Raw genomic sequence first — 14,592 nt, 5'->3', positions numbered from 1 at the left:
CGAGCTTTGTGAGTCTTATGTCTTCCCAACAGTGGCCTTCAGTCACTGGGAGCTGAGGTCAGGACCTGAGTGAAGTGACTTGGGACAGAAGAAGACTGTGGTGTTTGTCCTTCCGTACACTCACTCCTCCGCCTCTGCCCCGAAGAAAGCATTACCTTCCCACTGCTGTGACCCTGGTGGACAGAGAAGGCCCTGCCACTGTGTGTGTGTGTGTGTGTATATGTGTGTGTGTATATGTGTGTGTGTGTGTGTGTGTGTGTGTGTGTGTGTGTGTGTCTATGTGTGTGTATGTATGTGTATGTGTGTGTGTCTGTGTGTCTATGTGTGTATGTGTCTGTGTGTGTCTATGTGTGTGTGTCTGTGTGTGTGTCTATGTGTGTGTATGTATGTGTATGTGTGTGTGTCTGTGTGTCTATGTGTGTATGTGTTTGTGTGTGTCTATGTGTGTGTGTCTGTGTGTGTGTCTATGTGTGTGTATGTATGTGTATGTGTGTGTCTCTGTGTCTATGTGTGTATGTGTCTGTGTGTGTGTCTATGTGTGTGTGTCTGTGTGTATGTGTCTGTGTGTGTCTATGTGTGTGTCCATGTGTGTGTGTCCGTGTGTGTGTATGTGTGTGTGTCTATGTGTGTGTGTCTATGTGTGTGTGTGTGTCTGTGTCTATGTGTGTGTGTGAGTGTGCCAGTGTGAAAGCTGACACTGGAGACATTTGAGAAGTGACTCTCAGGGCCATGCCGAGCTAGCCCCTACCCCACTGGGGAACACTTTGTTCATGGGCACTTCCTCTGCATGTTCTATGCCTGCTCACTTGAAGTAATGGTGTTCCTGGTTACAACAGACATTCCTACCCATGGCTTCTTTCTGTGAGCCAGCTCCCCTTTCCCACTTATCCAGACACTGGTGTCATTTGGGGAAGTCTTTACTCACAGACTTCAAGCAAAAGAAGCGAATTGCTGCCCCTTAGCCTGACTCAGCCCAGATGGAGTAGGAGGTTAGGAGGAGTGAGGAATGCTGTGGACGCAAAGGACTGGCAGCGGGTTTCTGTCAAAGGGACAACAGCTACTATGGAGTGCTCTGCCTCTCTCGCCTTTCGGGAACTTAGGCCTGTCTCTACCATAAGCAAGGATTATTTCAAGAGAAACTCAAGAGCTGCGGTGTGGTTCAGTTCTAGATAGCTTGCCTACCTAGCATGTGCATCTCAAAATGAAGAGGGACAGAAGGAGGAATAAAAGCAAATTTGAGGCCCTGTGTGTGGGTGACTGAGTTCTGAGTGAGAGAAAACTCACTGAATCTCTGCACCCTACACCCAACCAGCTCAAACCCCAAAGGCCAGGACACCATCAGAGGTGACTCGAGGCCTTCTGAATCTGGCCTCTGAGCTGTCCAAGTAGCCAGCTTGTCCCCGAGCTCCAGGCTCTGTGCCTTCCCCTGGGTTAGGGGAGCAGCCTGCCAAGTCCCAGAAGAGATAGGTTTCCCTCTTGTTCAGTATTGCTTCCTCTGCCGTGACCCAGATGTCCATGAGGCCTGCTGTTGCTGGTTCCCCTCCCTCCACTCCTTGGCGGCAGGAAAGCTGAGATGTTTGTTCCCCGAACCACGCTGGACTAGGTCCCTGCCACATTCATGGACAAGCTGACATGCTCACATGATTATATGTACAAATAAAAACTCAAAGCAAGTGTGCATATGGCACATGCAAGCACATAGACCTTTCTTGAGGCACTAATGGTATCCACTTGATGTGCCCCGAGGCTTCCCCAGAAGGGGGTGGTGGGTGCCATGAAGGCTTTCTTCCTTCATCTCAAGATCATGAGATTAATAAACAGCATTTGAAATGCTGTTCTCTTTAGTTCTTTGTAGGACCTAGAATGGAACCCAGGGCCTCACAAGTGCTGGGCAAAGGCTTTGCCACTGAGCCACACTCAGCCGGGGATTGCTGTGTCTTATTTTTAAGCAGTTAAGCAGGAAGGTGGTAGAACTCCTCACTCGGCTGCCGCAAGACCCAGTTCCCACAAAACTATGGCCCTTAACACAGCGGAGCTCTAGTGTGGTGTCCCTGTCATGCCTCGAAGGACATCTTTCGGTGGATGTCTGCACAGGGAGGACGTGAATAGCACTACACATTCCTAGAGACCTGACCTCCCAGAGCAGTGGTAGGTTCTCAACCTGTGGGTCTCAGAGGGATGACGAACCTTTCACAGGGGTCACATATCAGACATCCCGCACCACCAGATAATACATTATGCTTCATAACAGTAGCAAAATTAGTTAGGAAGTAGCAGTGAAAATAATTTTGTGGTTAGGGGGTCACCACAACTTGAGGTCGTAGTGTTAGGAAAGTTGAGAACCATGGTCCTAGAGCTTAAGGCAGTGAGAGCTTCTCCAGCTGCTGACCCACTGGGCAGACAACCTTGCAGATCTTGGCACCTTACGCTCTTTGCCTGGGCTACCAGCAAACTCTCAGTCTTGTTATGCATCGAATTATCCGTGTTCTTAGCCGGGAATTCCTCTGCCTTCTCTCCTTCCACTCTGGGCCTGATTAGCTGTTTGGATTCTTTTCTTTCTGATGTTTTTTTTTTCTTTCTCCCAAACGTTTTCGAGGTCTGGCACATTGGAAAGTGTACCAATCATATGGGCCCTTGCTTTATTAAAGTCTGCATGACTGGGGGCTTCCCATCCCGCCACGGGAACACAAGCATCAGAATTCCACATGGACGTGGACCTGAGCTAAGGCCTCACGCCGGTGTGTCGAGAGCTAAGGCCTCACGCCGGTGTGTCGAGAGCTTTCCCCACTGAGCTGAGCTAGCCCCCATTGCAGTATTGTGAGGGATAGCATTGAGACGGGTGGCATTTCTCACATCACTCTGCCATCTGTCTTGTCCTGTGAGCTGTGCCTCCTGACTCCTCCCTTCTGCAGCAGTGCCCAGTGGGCTGAGCCATGTGGCATCTGCTCATTTTTCTGTGCTTGGGCATGGCAGAGTTTTCCATCTAGGGTGAGTTCACCCATCAATATCATACAAGCACATGCTCCCTAAGGGCCCTTCTCTCCTGGCTCAGACAAGTGCCATAGGCCACAGCTACTGCTGCCTTAACAGCTCTGACCAGCCACCCGGCTGTGCCTTCCCAGTGTCCAATCTGTTTCCTTGGGAAGAGCCTTTGGCACACACACAGCATCCTTTGCCTTTCATTGTCCCAGACACCCTTCACCCACTATTGTGCTGAGTGCAAGGGGAGTATAATAATCCCTTTCTATGTCCAGGGATCTTTGGGCAGCGGCTGGAGGACACAGTGCACCATGAACGGAAGTTTGGTCCCCGGCTGGCACCTCTGCTGGTGGAGCAGTGTGTGGACTTCATCCGGGAGCGAGGACTCAGTGAAGAGGGGCTCTTTCGTATGCCTGGCCAGGCCAACCTGGTGAGGGACCTGCAGGACTCCTTCGACTGTGGGGAGAAGCCACTGTTTGACAGGTGAGCTCTGGGAGACGGTATCAGTGGAACGGCGTGTTAAGGCTCCTCCCTGATACCAGCTGGGCCTGGTGTGTTAGCTGTCGCCCATGTGGCTCATGCGTGTTTAGCCAGTCTACCCAGAGTGCGGAATACTGGGGCACAGGATCAAGTTGGTCCCTGATCTTCTTGAGGGTGTCCGCCACTAAAAAGGTCAGCCATCTGGTGGTTCTCACAGCTCTTCCCTGACCCAGGTAGAGGAATGAAGGCGTCAGCTATCTGCCAGGCACAGCTGCCTCTAGAATGCCATGCTTACTGCATCAGCCCAAGCTTCCACAGTGGCACCATGGCAGAGCAACTGAGTTCCATCTTAGTCACTTCTGCCTCTTGTGACAGCTTCCCTCGGATGTAGTCTCCTGCCAGGAGACACGCTCTGCAGTGTTTATCTTGGCCATGGACGTCCCCGAGCACATAGAGTGGAACAGTTCTTCCATTAGTTGTGGAGTTCAGGGCTAACCATGGCTCCTCAGGGACAGCATAAGAGTCCCTTCACCTGGCTCCTTGTGAAACTCTGTCCACAGCTTGTGGAAACGTGTGCATTACTCTACAGATCTATAACCAGACATCATCTCTTCTATCGGCATCTAGGTCAGAGACTGCCTCAAACAAAAGCCTTAGTAGGGCCTGGGAACAATGGCTTTTAGAAATGTCCCAGGGTCAGATACATTGCTGTAGGTTGGGTAAGACTGGATGTCAGATCCCACACCACCATATACAAGCTTACTGGGGTCTCTGGGTAAGGTACCAATCCTTCTGGCCCAAACCACCCCTAGTGTCATTGTCTCATCTTGCCTCATGTTTTAATGTGTGGTGCCACCTGGGCTCACATTGGCTCCTGTCCCTGAGCTCAGGCCCATAGACATCCATCTATGTTTTGGCAGCACCACTAGGCTCTTCTTCCAGGCCGTGGTTCCTGGCTGCCCTGGCTGCCCCTCCCCCATCATGGCACTTCCCTTCCTGGGGCTTTAACAGTCCCTTCTCCCAGGTAGGCGTCTCAGCGTTGTCCCTCCACCACAAGGCCCTGACTTCCCTCAGTTCAGAAACTCCTCTAGATTTCTGAGACCATTCCCTCTTGATTTCTGCCATCCCCATAGCAGCTGTGCCTACCAACTCAGAGTTCAGGGCTCTGTTCGGTATCTGTTCAAAGTGGGCTCTGGGGGTCCTGTTCTCATAGGGGTACCTTAGTACTTTACTGCCACCTACATACCTACTACATAGATGCCAGCAGGCTCTGCTCCCCTGCTCACTGTGGGTACCAGAGCTCTGCTCCCTACAACTCAGTCACTGAGAGTCCTTCCACCAACCAACTGTGCTTGCATGATGGGGCTTCCTCTCCCACACTTACTCTACCTTTGCTGCTCCTTACCCCCCACCCCTGTGCCCCTGTACAGGTAGGTACTGCTTCTGGCCTTGGTCTTCCTCTACCACAAAACTCTCCTTTTACCCCATTATTCTTTCTCCATAGTAACATTCTCTCAGCTGTGTGTGTGTGTGTGTGTGTGTGTGTGTGTGTGTGTGTGTGTGTGTTCTCCAGGATTGGAGACAGTTATGAGGCAAGGCCTTCATTTCGGATGAGTACTGTTGTTAGCATGAGCAGGAAGGTATTTTGGAAAGATGATGGGAAGCCGCAGATGGGGTATGGGCAGTGGGAAGAACTGACTTGCCCTGAGCAGGTCTGCTGATCCACTGGGGCCTTCTGTTTCCTGGCCTCAGCCCACCAGCTGCCTGCATCATGCACTGTGAGATACCCAGGCTGGTGGGCCCAGGCATCAACCTGGGATGCTCTCTCCCGTGCTGCTGAGAATGTGATGGGGGTGAGGTGGATTCACAGTGGTGTTGGAAGAGAATTCGAGGACATCGGAGTCATGTGTGCAAAAGACTAGCAGTAAGAGTGGATAGAAGGGCTGCAGAGTGAGACTATGGGAGAGCCAGAGTGTGAGAAAAACATGGGCCGAGGGTACAGCTGGGCACTGGGTCTCTGTGGGTGAAGGATGGTAAGGGTGAGGGAGGGAGCTTTGAGCAGGGATGCAGGCAGGAATGCCTGTGGACTGGAGGCAGGGTGCCACATAACCAGTCCCACTTCCTTTCTCCCCGAGGCAGCAGCAGCTGCTGAGCCTGAAGAATCTCAGTTGGAAAGGATACTGGCTTCCAGTGTGGGTGGAGAAAGTGGCCCAGGAGAAGGCAGTGGGCAGTGAGCAGAGGCATGCTTAGCTAAAGAGGGGAGGTCAGGAAAGATCTTGAGTGTGTATGGCCCATCTTCTCCCAGTGTTTCCTATGAGGAGCTTTAAGCTGGAACTTGGAGCCAGGGGCTAGGAGAGTGTCTCCTGGGACCCAGGAGGAGACAGCTGTGGCCAGAACTGGCCAGAGCCTAGATAGACAGGAAGAGATGGTGAGCCTGAACTGGGATACCCCTGACCTCCCTTCCCTAACACACACGCACACACATACACACACACACACACACACACACACATTCAGCAGAGGCATCTCTGAGCCAGTAGTGGAGACTAAGCCCTCTTGTAGACATCCGGAGGCAACCTGTCACCTGTCCAGCTGATGGCATCCCGCTGATACAGATTCCCCAGTTCACCCACGAGCTAAGCAGGGTCAAGCAAAGGCTTGGCTGTACCATGAGAGCTTCCTGTGAGCTGATCCAGGTCATAGGTAATTCCTTCCACCCAGAGCAACTGTTGTGAGTGGAACAGCTTGGCCCTGTGGCTTGTGCAGAACATCTCCCAAGTTCCACGCCATGTGTAAGGAAGGTCTCCAAGAACCCCACTATGATCACACAAGAGGGTTTTCCTTCACTCCATATGTTGGACTAGACACTAGCTAGATTCCGAGCCAGGGTTGGTGAGTTAACCCAAGCTGGGGCTTCTGGGTAGCTCAGTCATGCCCCACACAGGGACCCCATCTCCTGTACTTGTGGGTAGCCTGGGTTTGACCTTGACCAGGGGCAGCTGCAGCTTGTTCCAGAGGAGCCTTTCTGTATGCACACATCTGGACCTGAGCCCAGGATTGTCTGGAACATGTGGAGTATAGCCCATGTGTTAGTCATGCAGCTGCCTGGGGTCCTGCTCTCATGTCCCCTTTTCTCCCAGCACCACAGATGTGCACACAGTGGCCTCCCTGCTGAAGCTCTACCTCCGGGAGCTCCCAGAGCCAGTCATCCCCTTCGCCAGGTATGAGGACTTCCTCAGCTGCGCCCAGCTGCTCACCAAGGACGAGGGGGAGGTCAGTGCCTCTCGGGACACATCCTGGGGGTAGGCTGCCGGGCAGCGGGCATGTGGAGTCAGAGCTTATCAACTGCACATGAGTCGTTACTGGAAGGTTGCTGTGTTGGGGAGAGGGGACCCCCCCAAGTGCTGTACGGTCTTGGAAATTTCTCACAAGTAGGTGTGGAACATAGATCTCTCTTAACCCAGGCTGCCCAGTTCTGGCTTCTGCACAGTGGGTACTTCTGTTCTGCCGTCGTCTCCCACAGACTCAGGCTTCTAAGCCTGCACAGTGACCTAGCCAGGATGGGTATCAGCCCCTCGCCCTTCACTCTGCCCTCCTGGCAATCTGCAGCTTTGAGCCGCTGCAGCAAAAAAGACTGTTTACCTTCTCTGTGACCGTGTGGGGGAATGAGAGTCGTTATCTGGCAAATATTTGTGCCCTGATAAGTGAGCCGAGACATTCCTCCGTGGCCTTGTAGAGGCTCACTCTCACCTCAGCTCCCAGAAGGAAATTTAGTCTCCTGGACAGGTCACAGTCACGCTTTGGAGACATGGAGGAGGTCATCTGGGACTGGCCACACCTCCCTTCTCCTGTCTCAGTCCTTCTTTCAGAGGAGGCCTTACTGCTGGTGTCTGAACTGCTTTCTTTTCCTTTCTTCACAAGGGGACTGTAGAGTTGGCTAAACAAGTGAGCAACCTTCCTCAGGCCAACTACAACCTGCTCAGATACATCTGCAAGTAAGTGGCCTGTTTGGAGCGGGGCTTCTCTGGCCTGCTCTGGCTCTGTTCCTTCCCTCCGCCTCTGGAGGGAAAAAGCTGTATAAAAGGGCCATTTGCCCTCTCAACACTGCCTCGCCAAGTGTTGGGATGGCAAGGAGTGTGGAAAGGACACAGAGCTGCAGGAGGTAGTCAGTGAATCCAGAAGCAACCTGCCCTCTGCCCTCCCGGGTACCTTTCAGGTTCCTTCCCTGAAGGTATATACCCCTTAATGAGATATTTATCTCATGAGGTATATAACCTTATGTGCCCTAATTCTGGGTGCTGGTAGGAGCCTGCAGGGATAGCATTCACCCAGTGTCAGGGGGGGGGGGATCTCAGCGTTTCAGCATTTGTCTTCTGCACCAGGGATAACCAAACCGTGTCCCTTGGCCTTTATTTCTCATGATATTCTTAGGGGATGTTCTGTCTTGATCAGATACAAGTGTAGACACCATATCCAGAAACCACAGAAAGCCTGGGAGGCGTGGCTGAGTGGGGGGGTGGAATGGGGCCTGAGGGCACAAAGATTGGGCCATGTGTTGGGGTTGGGGGTAAAGGGTGTGTCCAGAGGTAATGCATATATGAAAGTGTAGGGTGGGTGGGTATTGGAAGTAGCATAATAGTGAAGTGGATGGTGGGTATAGTGTAGCAGATGAGGTGGGCTTTGTGTGGTTATTTCTGGGGTTTGGCTGTTCATAGCTGTGGCAGCTGAAGTAGGGGCGTGGAAGCAGAGGTGTAGTCTGATGGAAGGACGGAGTGTGTGGGTGGTTGACTGGAGTGGACATCATTCGTATGGTACAGTGGGTATATCTGAGAGGTAGGGCTAGGAGTGTTAGTGTGGTGGGTGGCACTGAGTAGATGAAGAAGGTGCGGCTTGGTGGGCGTGGCCAGGCAGGGTTTAGCGCTCACAGCAGATTAGAGTTTAGAATCTGCTGCTTCAGCAATTGCTTCTTCTCTCTCTTGCAGGTTTCTGGATGAAGTGCAGGCCCACTCGGATGTCAACAAGATGAGTGTCCAGAACTTGGCAACTGTCTTTGGCCCTAACATCCTTCGGCCACAGATAGAGGATCCAGTAACCATCATGGAAGGTAAAGAGGAGGTGGCTTGGCTAGAGGGTGCTGGGGGAAAGCCAGACCAAGGGACTAGTAGCTTAGCTGTCCTGTCTCCATCTTCAGGGACAGAACTTCCTCCCCTCCATCCTTCCCTTTGTGGCTGCCAACAGCTGATCCTTAGAAAACATTAAGATGGTCAGTGGTTAGAGATCTCTGTCCTTGAACCTACACAGATTGCTTTCTGCTTTACTGTCACAGGCAAGTGATTGTCGTAGGTTGCTGGATGACAGACCCATAAGGCACCAGGGAATTTCTCTTTTGCAATACGCAATAACACAATGATGTCTTTGAAAAGCAACATGCTGATGCCAAGGCTGGAGAATGACAAGTCCAGGAATTTGAGGTCAGCCTGGACCATGTGAGACAAGGGCTCAGAGAGGGAAGGAGATGAGAAAGGGTCAGAGCAGCCTCCTGTGCCTTGTGATAATTGTCCTTAAGTCCCTGATGATGAAACGGAGGCCAAGCGAGGTGACATGAGTTACCAGGGGCCCACCAGCCAAGCTTGCAGGGGGCCTACGTACAGAGGCTGGAGTAAAAGCAAGAATGCACAGCCTTTGGGAAGACTGTCCCCAACAGAGCCAGTGCAGGGACCGTGCTGCCCACACAGGATGTTCACATCTAGCTGGTGGGGACACTCCCGAGGTCCCGGTTTATGACTGAGGACATAGGCCCCAAGTCGGACACCAGCAGCAGCCTCGCAGCCCACTCTGGGAGCGCCCAGTTTTCTGCCTGAGGTATACCTTCTGTACTTCCTCCTGGATCACCAGCATACTGTGCAGAGTCCACCGGGCCATGGTCTTCCTCATCCATGGCGAGCCTCCAACATGTGATGCATATAAATACATACTGGCAAAATACTTAGGCTCGGTGTTTAAGAGGACTGTCCGTTCTTCCAGAGGTCCTGAGTTCAATCCCCAACAACCACATGGTGGCTCACATCCATCTATAATGGGATCTGATGCCTTCTTCTGTCACGCAGGTGCACATGCAGATAGAACATATATATAAAATAAATCTTTAAAAATTCTTCATTTTTAAAATGTGTATCAGTGCTTTGTCTGCATGTATGTCTGTGTACCATGTGCACGTTTGGTGTCTGCTGAAGTCAGAAGAGGGCTTTGGGTTCCTTGGAACTAGAGTTATGGGTGGTTGTAAGCCCCTATTTGTATGCTGGGAATTGAATCAGGTCCTCTGCAAAAACACCAAGTGTTTTTAACTGCTGAGCACCCAAATAAGTAATTTTTAAAAAGGATGTATGTGTGTGTGTGTGTGTGTGTAAAGTTTGTTCCAGAGTCATGTGGGGGGTAGATGGGCTCTGACTTACTGGCTCCCCATTTCCACTTGCCTCCTGCCGCCCATCATCCTGTGGCCTTGATAAGCATTGTGTGTGCACGGCACCTACCTCCTCCTACGGTGAGCTGTGCTTCCTTCATGCTCAGGGGCTTTGTGGGCACAGTCCTGTCTGTGCTTGGTATAGGCTGCTGTGATGGTTCTCATTCAGACACAGGCAAAGGTGCCCTGCAGGAACAGGCATCCTGTGCCTGAGCTGTAGTTAGCCTGAGTGTGTTAGAGATGTGGGCTGTGCCGCTTGGGGCCAACCTCTGCCTTCTTTATCACAGGCACGTCTCTGGTTCAGCATCTGATGACCATCCTCATCCGCAAACACGGACAGCTCTTTGCTGCAGCCTCCTTTGAGGAACCCGCTTCACCACATGGTACTGTCCAGGGCACAGTAGAATGGGGCTCTGAAGAGGTCCCCAGAGACCACCAGGGTGAGCCTGGCAGCCCTGGCTTACCCACACACAGGACTTCATCTCTGGATGGACCAGCTGCAGCAGTGCTCTCTAGAACTTCTCCGCCACACCTTGGCAGCCAAACTGGCCCTGCGGCCACCAGCCCTGCGAAGAGGATGCATACTTTGCCTAGCTGGAAGTCTTCGCTGCGGCAGCAGGGGTCCCGGTCAGAGAGCCCAAAAGGGGTCAGCTCATCCTTGGAGGTACCGGTCATCTCCTCTGGTGGGAACTGGCTCATAAACGGGTTATCATCTCTCCGCAGCCACCGTCGGGCCTCATCAGGGGAACGGCTTAAGGATGCAGGCTCGGCACAGAGACTCTCCACCTACGACAATGTGCCGCCATCCAGCCACTTTTCTAGCACTGTCAGCGTGGCCAGCACGGCATGGTCTGTAGCCTCGTCCTCCCGAGAGGCCTCTGTCAGCAGCTGCACAGCCTGCCGGGCCAGCGACTCTTCTGCCTGCAGCTCCTTACACACCGAGTGGGCTCTCGAACCCTCTCCTCTTCCCAGCAGCAGCGAGGGCCACCAGTCCCCAGACCCGGGCCACAGCTTGGATGAGACATGTGTGGGCAGTGGCAGCAGCGAGCCCAATGACCCAGGCAGCCCCTCACAGGCCCATGCTCGCCGCTGCCGGGCTCTCCAGGGCCAGGTGGCGGAGCTCAGGGCGGAGCTGTGTCACCAGAGGACTGAGTACATGAGGAGCCTGAAAAGGTAAAGGACTAAGCTTATGCTACAGGGGGCGGAGCTTAGAAAGCTGCAAGGGGCGGGGCTCAGAGCACCAGCTCCCAGGCTGCCTTCCTGGGAAACTGAGCTATTTATTCCCTATTCAGGGTCTGGAGTGGGTGGACCCATCAGCTGGCGGGCTTCCACAAGGGCGGATGTCAGTTTATAGAACTGGAGCCAGGAGCCAGGTAGCTCTCTGGGATGCAGTGGGTGAGAACAGAATCTTGAATGACTGTATCACCGAGGGTGGCCAGAGTGGGCTACCCAGGGGGGATGTCCAGTGTGCAAACCAGCCTATCCCAGGTGCCTATAGTAAGTCTAGTTATACCATTTCTTACCTACTCAGGCCCTGCTTGGGAAGAACGAAGGGGCACAGTGAAGGCCCTTGAACCACTCTCAACTGACAGAGGGGCCGCTTGGAAGGAGAGTTAGTATGAGGATGGTCTCCAGCACAGGAAGGAAGGGGACCATGGTACCATGTCCCATCCAGCAGGCTTCTGGGATCATACTCTATTGGCAGCCATGGAGCTCACCCATTCTGCCCTCCTAAAATCTAGTCTCTGCCCTTCCATTATCTCCCTAAGAGGATCTTTGGTTTGTGAAAAACAGGTGCTGTGCTAGATGCTGGGGACAGAGCTGTGTCCCAAACTTACCAGAATTCTGTGCCCGACTTGTATTTGAGGGTACTAGGATGAGACCATACACGAGATTCATCACAAGTGCATGCCATGCTAGGAAGTGGATACAGGATGGGCGCCCTGGGGAGGGCAGGGGATAGGAAGGCCTGGAGGGTGGGGGGGGGAGGGGGGCATGCCTTGGAGCTCTGCCAGCTTTGAGCATGGTAGTAAGGCAGGGGCTTCTGGCTTGGATAATGCTTGGTCTTCTTCAGGGGACAGCAAGTGTGGAGGAATTGATGGAGTGTCTCAAGGACTTTGGCTCTCTGGTTGGAAAGCTCACTGGAGGTTCAGTAGGAACCAGTTAGGAGGCAATAGGAATCCAGGCCTCTGGGGTGGCATGGGCCATGGGGGCAACAGCGGAGGTGGGAGAAACAAGAGTTTGGCACATGGTGGATTGGGTGGACCGTGCTCTCTGTTGAGTTGAGCTCACCTGGCATAAAAGTCTTAGCACTGTAGGGGAAGAGCCATAAGCAGGTGCTCACTGGAGAGAACTGGGTGGGATGGAGCATGGCTTGAGGTAGCTGTCAGCACCATGTTGGAATGTTCAGTTGGAGATGCTCATGATTAGGCCAGGAGCTTAGTAGGAGGGCTTAGCATCAAGAGACTGGGCAAAGTCACTCTAACATAGTATAGACAGAGAGGAGAGGCCCAACCAAGGAGAAGATAGCAAAGAAGAGCTGAGGACAGAAGAGAAGCAAGTGAGACCTCAGTGCCATCCTCCACAGGTCCCCTTTCTAATGGCATACCCACTGCTGTGGTGAAGGGAAGTTACCTTTCTCTAAGCATTGTGCTCAGTGTCTGGGAGCAGAGGGAGGTTGATACCCAGTCCACAGATAACTGTTTGCTGGTGCTTTGCTGCATGCACAGTCCCATTGTGACTGCAGTGCTCTGGGGACTGGAGGGGAGTCACCCCCACATTTCAGAGGATGCTGTGCCCAGTTTCGTTTGTCAATGTCATGAAGCTTGGCCTGATGTGAAGGCTCTGATATTACTGGACTTGCAGAGGATCATGGGAGGTGACCCCAGGGAGGGCATAAAGGCCAGTCAGGTATTTCCAGTAGGTTTATGTTCTTGCCAGAGCACTGTACAGAAAGCAGCAGGAGATGTGGGTAAGAGCATAAAAGCAAGGGGTCAGGGACCTCTGCCCCTCTTGCCTGTGAAAGGTGATTCCCTCACCAGGACAGTTGACAGGAGTGGAGAGACAAAAGGTGACATCTAGCGAGGGTTCAGGGATACTGCTAGTCCCAGTGCTGGGCAGGAATCCTTAGAGTGACCTCTCTGGGTCATAAACCCAAGGAAGCCTCCCTATAGGGAGCCCCTCCCCTCCCCCCACTGGCGTGGAGCAGTGGGCAAAGCTGTGAGATCCCTTCCTGCAGCCCCATCGCCAGCTTGGTAAGACCCAGGTCCATTCCTGCTCTGACAGTACCCCAGTAGCCGGAGTCTGAATAACCCTCTTCTTGATTTTTAAGCATCGAGGAGGGCAGTGCTGACCTGCGGAAGCAGCTGTCTCGGTTGGAAGAGGAGCTGGACCAGGAGAAGAAGAAATATGCCATGTTGGAGATCAAGCTTCGGAACTCGGAGCGAGCTCGCGAGGATGCGGAGCGCAGGAACCAGCTGCTGCAAAGGGAGATGGAGGAGTTCTTCGCCACCCTGGGAAGCTTGACTGCTGGGACCAAAGGGGCCAGGGCCCCAGAGTGAAAGGAGCAGTAGAGCATGTCTGTGTCTGCTTACCTTCCCTGCAGGGCTGGCCACAGGCTGCAGAGCAAGCCAGAAGCTTCAAGTTTGGGCCAGGCCACCAGCAGGGCCATCTGCCTCCAAGTGCCAGATAGAAGGAGCCTGCCACCAGAATGGGGACTGTCAGGACTCCACATAGTCAGGCAGGATCTGGATACTTCTCCAAACATACGGGTCCCAGCATGTGTCAGAGGGCATGGTGCCAAGATCATCAGCATTAGCTTCTCATCAAGGAAGAGTCCTTTGTGGCCACCGCAAAGGATGGCACCCGAGAGCCAGGCCACCACCAAGAACTTTATTAAATGTGCTCTGAAAGCATGGTGCTGGTCATCAGCCTCATTCTTCGTGTCTGTTCCAAATGGAGTTTACTAGGGAATACGTCTCTTGGAAGGTTGAGCATCCCTAGGGTGCGGGTGAAGCTCCCTGAGGGTCTCAGCCACCTCAGCAGCTCCTTTAGCTCTCTCACCTCAGAGACTCGGGCTACTTCTTACCCTGCAAGGCCCTCTGCACTTCCCTCTGTAACCTACATTCCTCTGCAGGGGCTTAGCTCTGCTCCAGAGGGCTGGGTCTACAGGAGTAGCTAGTTGGTCCTTTAGATGTCTTCTGCTGGGCCTGCCCACCATCCAGATCTGGGCCTGTAACTTCCATGTTTTCCCACTCCTTGAGATATCTTCAGACTTTTGAGTGCTCCCTACCCCACACCCCAGCCTCCAGGGCGTTCTGAGGTAGTCTGGTTGCTGTGGTAAAATACCTGACAAACATTTTAGGAAGGCCTTCAGCTGCTGTAGCTGAGAGCTAACCTACCTGGGTGATAGGAGCCTGAGACAGCTGGTCACATTGTATCCACTAGACCATGGATCTTCCTCTGAAAATGCCCTGGACAGGCCCAGAGATGTATGTACTTACACACATCTCTCCTATGTATGTAGATCCAGTCAAGCTGACAGTAAAGACTGGCCATTATACAGGCTTGGCTGGGAGAGGACTGGCCTCTCCTTTCCTCTGCTTCTGTTGTCACGAGTGCAGTCTCTTGTTTCCCCCTTAAGCAGTGACGTATGATGACTGAGGTATATGTGT

At 52.9% G+C, this 14,592-nt stretch overlaps 1 protein-coding gene across 7 annotated transcripts in view; it reads left to right on the top strand.

Annotated features, from left to right (window-relative positions):
- The window catches only part of ARHGAP22 (Rho GTPase activating protein 22), a gene marked incomplete at its 5' end in the record, with an annotated part of 130,007 nt that extends 116,379 nt beyond the window's left edge, over window positions 1-13,628 (top strand). For 6 of the 7 annotated variants that reach the window (XM_080926126.1, XM_080926123.1, XM_080926128.1 and 3 more), the window contains 6 exons: window positions 3,255-3,462; window positions 6,600-6,732; window positions 7,381-7,454; window positions 8,442-8,563; window positions 10,207-11,092; window positions 13,251-13,628. In XM_080926126.1, the coding sequence (XP_080782252.1) occupies window positions 3,255-3,462; window positions 6,600-6,732; window positions 7,381-7,454; window positions 8,442-8,563; window positions 10,207-11,092; window positions 13,251-13,479 (1,652 nt within the window). In that variant the 3' untranslated portion in view covers window positions 13,480-13,628. Of the gene's footprint in view, window positions 1-3,254; window positions 3,463-6,599; window positions 6,737-7,351; window positions 7,455-8,441; window positions 8,564-10,206; window positions 11,093-13,250 lie in introns of all 7 variants that reach the window. The other variant, XM_080926125.1, reaches the window with a different exon arrangement.
- Between the last annotated feature and the right edge of the window lie 964 nt (window positions 13,629-14,592).

The sequence above is a fragment of the Micromys minutus genome, assembly GCF_963924665.1.
Source record: "Micromys minutus genome assembly, chromosome: 12".
NCBI lineage: Eukaryota > Metazoa > Chordata > Mammalia > Rodentia > Muridae > Micromys > Micromys minutus.
The sequence above is the reverse complement of the archived record's forward strand: the minus strand, read 5'-3'. Positions and strand labels throughout refer to the sequence as shown.